The sequence below is a fragment of the Austrofundulus limnaeus genome, unplaced genomic scaffold (genome assembly GCF_001266775.1).
Source record: "Austrofundulus limnaeus strain Quisiro unplaced genomic scaffold, Austrofundulus_limnaeus-1.0 Scaffold950, whole genome shotgun sequence".
Classification (NCBI taxonomy): Eukaryota; Metazoa; Chordata; class Actinopteri; order Cyprinodontiformes; family Rivulidae; genus Austrofundulus; species Austrofundulus limnaeus.
In genome coordinates, this window is record NW_013953352.1 from 119330 (window position 1) to 127033 (window position 7704).

A 7704-nucleotide genomic window follows, 5' to 3' on the forward strand; every position below is an offset into this window, starting at 1 on the left:
TGATGAAAGGACAGGTATAATCGAGAACAGGTGTGATGAAAGGACAGGTATWAWAGAGAACCGGTGTGATGAAAGGACAGGTATAATAGAGAACAGCTGTGATGAAAGGACAGGTATGATAGAGAACAGGTATGATGAAAGGACAGGTATAGTAGAGAACAGGTGTAATGAAAGGACAGGTTTGTACCTCAGTTGCTGTCAGGTCTCCATCTATAGCAGTATCAGTCAGTTCAGTCTAAAAAACAGTAATAATAGTTTTTACTTGAATGTGTCACAGTGAAGACACTATTTTAGGTCAACCAATCAGTGTGAGACTGGTGGGACAACAAACAGATGGGACAGGTGAAACAGGTGAGACTGGTAAGACACATGGGACAGGTTGGACAGGTATAACAGCTACCTTTGTATCTTGTTTCTGAGGAGTTGGGGGACTCTGTTGAGAAACTTCTGTTTCTCTTGTCCCATTTTTCACCTCCTCCAGCTGCTGTTCTGAGTCTAGATGCTCCTGGTGTACCTCCTCCTCCACCACCACCACCAGAACCTCCTCAGCTAGAAGACAGGCGAGAAAAGGAAGTCCAGTGCATTGGTCCCTCCTCYTAATTAGACTTTTTGATTCTTCTGATATGTGACTCCATTGAACAGTTCGATGTCTCTGACTGACTGGCTGCAGCAGACAGTTCAAAACATCCATCCAACCAAGCAGTTAATCAGAGGAACCTAACCATCTTTTTTATCCTGGGGTTTCTGGTTGTCACTGAATGTGTATGTGTTACTGACAAAAGAGGAACCTAACCATCTGACAGAGCCAATAGGTCTTTATGAAATCATTGGCTCCATCAGATGGTTTAATATGTAGCATGAAGGACCCCTTTTTATTGAAATGTACTKCAACAACTGACAAATGTTATGAGTGAACATCATTTAGTATTATGTTTGCTGAGACATCTTTGTAAATGTGTATGTATCAGTCATTTATTTACCAGTATTCAACGTAAACTGAGTGGTAGCAGCTGAACCTCAGAGCACTGAAGATGGGTCGTGGCTGTGTCTTCCAACATGAGAAAGACCCAAAGCACACAGCCAGGAGAACCAAGGACTGGCTCCATAACAAGCAAGGTTCTGGAGTGGTCTAGCCAGTCTCCAGACCTAAACCCAACAGAAAGTCTTTGGATGGAGCTCAAACTCCGTGTTTCTCAGCGACAGCCCAGAAACCTGGCTGATCTAGTCTGTGTGGAGGAATGGGCCAAAATCCCTGCTGCAGTGTGTGTAAACCTGGTGAAAAACTACAGGAAATTTTGACTTCTAACTGCAAACTAAGGCTACTGTGACAAATATTAACATTGATTTTTTTTTCAGGTGTTCAAATACTTATTTGCAGCAGTAACACAAATTATTTAAAAAATCATTCTTTGTGATTTCTGAATATTTTTTAATTTATGTCTCTCACAGTGGACATGCAATTAAGATGAAAATATCAGACCCCTCCATGATCTCTAAGTGGGAGAACTTGCAAAGTCACAGGGTGTTCAAATACTTATTTTCCTCTATGTATATAGAGAATTTTTAAGACAATATTTTTGCCATATTTTTTCCTCAGAACTGAGTGACTGCATATATTTTTTCCCTGTGCTTGGTCAATAAAAGTAACATTCACTGACTTCCACGATGTTTTCTCTTCATTTCTTTGAGTGTTCCTGAAAKCCAACAAGTTGACCTTTGGAATGACCTTATTATTGTATCATGTTTTTGATCTGAGTTTGTTTTACAGAATGAAATGTCTGGAGGATTGCTCATCCAAGACTGCTGATTCCAGACTTTTTGCCAGGGGTTGTACAAGCCTAAGTGTCAAGGGGGATTGCAATATTAATAAAGCTTCTTACATGTGTTCTTACCTGTGTCTCCAACAAAGCTGTTAACATTTCTTGTTTGAATTCTGTTGATATCAAATCTTCTCAGAATTTTTTTGTGACCAAAACAATTTTATAACTAATATATAATAAAAGATGAAGTTGGTCCTCAACTAACACTTTCAATCAACATGAAAATCTTCTGAATTAACAATCATCATGAAGGACATCTGGAGTCTGGTCGTTGCTTTCTTACCTGGCTCCTGCTTCCTTTCGTCCATTCTCCTCTCAGGTGTTCCTGTGATGATGAGATCACCAACAGCAATGGCTTTAGATGCTCCGTACAGCCCTGAGCCCATATCTGTGCACATGCGCGCACACACACAAACACACACACACACACACACACACACACACAACTATGAGGTTACTGACATGCTCTTACCTCAATCAGACAGGAAACGCAGCCAACAAAATGACCATAGCAAAGCATCATAACAGCTCATTGCCAAAGCAATGGCACACTCAGCCAATCAGAGCTCAGGGTACATGCAGAGCATCCTGGACTAACCAATCAGCAGTGAGAAGTGTCACCAAGCTCGACCCTACAGATCGTTGGTGTTCAGAATAACAGTTGTGGTTTGAATGAGTCAATCAAGTTTATGTTAAAGATTTGAATGAAAACCTCTACTTCAGAGTGAAACCTGCAGCTCAGGTGATGTTTTTAATTGTTTTATTTATTTTCCTTTAATTTTCTGTAAAATAAGCCTCGGGCAAACAGTCCAGGTACAAAAACTGTCAGTTTGGAAAATATCCTGAACTACCAGCAGCTGACAGTTCTGATGGTCACATGTATAGTTTTTTTATATCAGTAGTGTCTTCTGTAGGTACATACTGTAGATACATACAACCTTCCTTCCTTGTGTGGAGAAAAACATCTGAACTCAGATATAATGGAATACAGTAAGAACTTTGGTAGGTTCAATCTAATTCTGACCTCTGGGAGAATTGGAAAGAAAACCATTGCTGTAGCAGGTAGACACTGGGTCTCAGTGGGACCCAGACAGAGAGACCAGTAAGGTGTAACACCTGGGGGACCAAGTCAGGAGCATGGCAGCTGAGTTTTACATGAGTTGCTGATGATCCAAGAAATATTTACTAAGGCAGGTAAGAACAGAAACACAGCAGTCACTACAGGAGAAAAACCAAAGCATTTCCACATCCACAAGGAAAATCACTGCACTCAGTTTGCAGATATTTCTTATCTGGAAAATAAAAAAAACAAGAACGAATAACAGGTTTCTGCTCATTCTCCTTCCTTCTCCTGCTGATTTCTCATTGTTCCCACCTATGCTACTGCCTATTTAAACACCTGTCTTCACCTACTCAGTGTGAGACATGTCTACATGTTTATTGTTATTATTTCTATCATGTTTTTTCTTTGTCTCTTCCAGAAGAAGGTGCACCTGGACCAGTCCTGGACCAGTCCTGGACCAGTTCTTCTGTGTTTGTCTGCGTCTCTTTCCTGTCCCTCAACCAGCCGGTCGAGGCAGATGGTCTCCTGTCCTGAGCCTGGTTCTGCTGGAGGTTTCTTCCTGATTAGCAGGGAGTTTTTCCTCTCCACCGTTTGCTCAGGATGGGAGACTGTGATGAAGTGATTCAACACAATCTGCTGCTWWMTTCTTTACATTGTTCTTTTTATCTACAGTGTCCTGAGACAACGTRCGTTGGGACTTGGTGCTATATACAGTAAATAAACTGAATTGAAATGAATTGAGATCTTCTGCCTTTGTCACAGTCCTCAGTCACTGGTTCATGCTCTAAGAGTTTACCTGGTTTTGACCCTGCCTGCTCCTAACCACTGCACACCTTACTGGTGTGTGAGTTTTTGACTTCCTGTTGCTGAACTTTGCCTGACCCTGACTCTGTTTCTAATTTGTTGTATTCTGGATTTCCACCTGTGCATGACCCTGGACTGTTTTTAGACCATGAAATATTGGATTGAGGATGCAATAGTCTCTGCTTTCAGTGAACTTCTGAGGCCCTCCAGCCCACTCATTCACAGCTTACCCAACCTTGCAGAAGCTGGATTCTTGGACTCGGTGGATCCCWGATACCTGATAAATCTCCTCTTTGTTTTCCCTTGTTCTCATCAAGTCACAATACTCATCTCTTTTTTTGTGTTCCAGACCCACCAGTGCAACCAGGTCTAAGCAGGACCCCTTCAACACCATCCCATAGTGTCTTCTAAAACCTTTTAGAAACTTCTTCTTGGTCTTGGCTGCATGTTGGGTTCTGGCTCTTTTGCTTAAACGTTACAAGGAGACTGAAGCAGACAAAGGTGGATTAAACAAAAAATGGATAAAATTGCAGCAAAAGAACATCCTAAAGATATGGACTGAAATAAAAAATATCACTGGTTGTGCTAAGAAGAGTCAGATGATGGACGGTGGTGAGAGCAAGGCCATATGTTCTTTAAAGGCTTGATGGAACAGTGACAGTAAGGTGATGCATTTTTACAAGTGGGGGTGGCTGTGGTGGAGTGGTTAGTGGATAGTGGAGTTGTCCTGGAACCGGAACGTTGCTGGTTCGATCCCCTGTCCAGCCTTCTCAGTCATTGTGTCCTTGGGCAAGACACTTCACCCTCCTTGCCTACTGATGGTGGTCAGATGGTGATCTGGTGGCACCAGTGCATGGCAGCCCCACCTCTGTCAGTGTGAAGGGCCTTGGGGTCCAACTGGACTTGATAAGGTGCTATCTAAGTTCAGACCATTTACAAATACACTGGGATCATTTTGGATGATAAGCTAAACTGGACCCTTAACACTGATGTATTGTAAAAGAAGAGGTGGAGACACCTTTTCTTCCTGCCACAGCTGAGATCCTGTCTGTGATGAGACAGGGTGGACATTTTTCTTTCATATACTGCTGTGTTGCAGCTGCAATCTGACAAAAACATCAAGAGACTTGAAAAGTTCAGTGTTTGGCAGGAGGCTGAACTGCAGGATGCTCCAACTCATTGTCTGTTATTCTGATGTCATGTGGAACATATTATATTCTAATGACTAGCTTGTTAACTGTTTTTACTTCAGGCATATGTTTTTCATCACTCAGGGTTCAAATCAGGAGCACTCATTGGGATTTCTGCAGTTTGTTAGGGATCAGAGGTCAAGTTTCTGAGAATAATAGATGAGCAGAATGAAGTGGGACTGGTCTGGATTAGGGTTAAGATAGGTTTTGTTGGACTGGATAATGTGGAAGTGCATGGGGTTGAGAAAGGATTAGAGACCTCTCAGAAGAAGAAAAAGATACAGCTGACTCTTCCAAGTCTACATGTAATGTGAAGTGGATGAAGGAACTAACAGTAGCAGCAGATGGCATGAGGTGGAACTGGAGGCTGAAGAATAATGCAGAAGATGATTGAGGTGACCATGAAGACTAGAAATTATCCTTTATTTTTTCTAACTGGAGTTGTTTTAAATGGTTTTGCAGACCACCTTCCAATGTAAGCTCAGGCACCTGTGTTGATGACCGCATACATATCTGATATATGATTGCATCAACACAAACAGCTAATCAAAGGTGGATCTGAAAAAAGCAGAGCCAGTCAGAGCACAGCATTCTCCAACAAGCTAAGAGAAACTCTGACTAATCACAGTGCAGAAGTGCTCTGCCGGCTGCAGCTACAACTACCTGAGTGGGCACCACTGTTGACTTTAGGGAACGCAGTGATGGCTGGAGAGCCAATCAGGGAAGAGGTAGGTGTGGTCCTGGAGGCTGAAGACCAATCAAATTGGGTAATGAACATTTGAAATAATGAACTGACCAATCATGGACTCCTTTACAATTTAAACCAACTACAAGTACATGTGCAACAGAAAACTGGACTATAAAACCTGCTGCAGACAGCTTCGATAGCATTGAACATCTAGGACCAGAACTACCACAGGACTACAACTGTTAAAACTGAGAGATTAGGTCTAAGACCAGAAATGTCTGGAATGGTTCATCTAAGCAAGTTAGTGATACTACTATTTGTACTCCTGAATCCAGGACTAGTGTCATCACAGTCAGTACCTCCATCTAGGCTGCGGCTGAGCATACTCTTCTTGCTGATGCATCTGGGGAAGTTCGGCGCAGGTCTGGAAATCTGAGCACTGGCTCTACGACTCTGAATCTGAGTCCGTCCACTGTAGCGAAACTTTGAACCAAGAGACAGAAACCTTTTTGGTGGTTCCTCTGGAGACACCAGCCTGTGAGACAGATTGGTCAGATGTCTCCTGGTTATATGGTTCTATATGCTGACAAACAGTGACTGACCTGAAGAAGGAGTGATGCTCCACACACACTTTCCACAGCCGCTTTGCTGCTCTGTGGTTCAGCAACTTGAAACCAATGATGGACTCAAACTGGTCAAACTGGGACAAAGAGAGACACATGGCTTCAAATGAAACCAGTGGGAGTGTCTACAGAACATATTTTCAAACACTGAGCATCCAAACACATTCACATACACAGGTTGTTAGACCTCCAGGTGTGTCACACTGAATTTCTGAGGCGCGTTTTAGTGACGTTTTGGTACCATATCAGAACATTATAGAATGCTGCACAGTTAAAACACAATTAAGATGTTGTTTGTTTATCAAACAATCACTGTCGGATTTTAGGGTCATTGTGTTCTCTCTCTTTGTGGTACAGAATGGACAGTTCTCACCTCTCCTGGTCGGATTTTAATGTAAAAGTTGTTCCTTTTGTACGAAATCTTGACAATTTTTGGCCACGAGAATCTATTGATCCTCAGTCTGTCTCTGTACACCAGAAGGCCGCTACTGCACACGCCCAGCATGATGGCCACGCCCTCGGAGTCCTGCACATAAACACAGAAACGTCACAGATTCATGAATAACAATCACTTTAACCAAACTACAGGTCTATGGGAGGCTGCTCTCTAAATGTGAGCCACCTGAGGACACAGCTAACACCTGAGGACACAGCTAACACCTGAGGACGGGGACAGGGTCATGACACAGCAGAGTTTGGGGTAACAATGGAGAACAGAAAGACATTAAACAGGACCACACGAAGACATGGACACATGGGAAACAAGCTTACCTCCGACTTAGCAGCAGACAAGCAATCAAAACGATTTCCTACCATCTACTCCTCCATACAGCCAGACAAACACAGACAGATGGACAGACAAACAAAAAGAAGAAGAGCTCATCTAAATGTAGCATGTCAAACAGAATGCTAACAGTCTGAACAGAGATAGTCCCTGTGGGCTCATAAAGGTGTGTGGAGGTAAATAACACAAACCCATCAACTCAACTCTTTACTCTCAGAGTGAAAGCTGCTATCATTTAAGGTTCTCCCTTCTTGTTCAGGTAAACTCACCATAAATCTCCTCTCAATGTTAAACTCAAACTGAATCCAGTTCCAGAACCATCTGCACTAAATGTTTGGTTCTGGCCCATTTGTTTCTCCGGTCAACATGAGTTTAAATATTCCTGGGACTTAGGTCCACATGCTTGAAGCCACTGAAAATTAGTTTTCTTTAAACAGATTCCCATGGATGACTGGCACTGGAAAACCTAATCGAACCAGAGCCTTTTCACTGACCCAGTCCTGGTCCTAAAATCTGATCCAGTTAAAGGTTTACTGAACTGCACTGTTAAAAGCCCCATCAATAAAATAGTTGTTTTATTGTAACATTTTTATTTTTTGGTCAAAATAATTTCACTTTATTTTCTCAGTGAAATATTTATTTCACTCAGGTGAGGAACCAGACAAAGCGCAGCCCGAAGACCCCTTATGGATACAAACATTGGATCTGGCGTTCCCTCGCCCGGACGCGGGT

At 42.5% G+C, this 7704-nt stretch overlaps 1 protein-coding gene across 7 annotated transcripts in view; it reads right to left on the reverse strand.

Annotated features, from left to right (window-relative positions):
* LOC106533468 (protein 4.1) overlaps positions 1-7704 on the reverse strand; it is a gene marked incomplete in the record, with an annotated part of 41445 nt that overhangs the window by 14729 nt on the left and 19012 nt on the right. For 5 of the 7 annotated variants that reach the window (XM_014029768.1, XM_014029771.1, XM_014029766.1 and 2 more), the window contains 7 exon segments: positions 188-235; positions 401-549; positions 2104-2208; positions 5925-6100; positions 6168-6265; positions 6562-6714; positions 6960-7004. In XM_014029768.1, the coding sequence (XP_013885222.1) occupies positions 188-235; positions 401-549; positions 2104-2208; positions 5925-6100; positions 6168-6265; positions 6562-6714; positions 6960-7004 (774 nt within the window). 7 annotated transcript variants of the gene reach the window in all.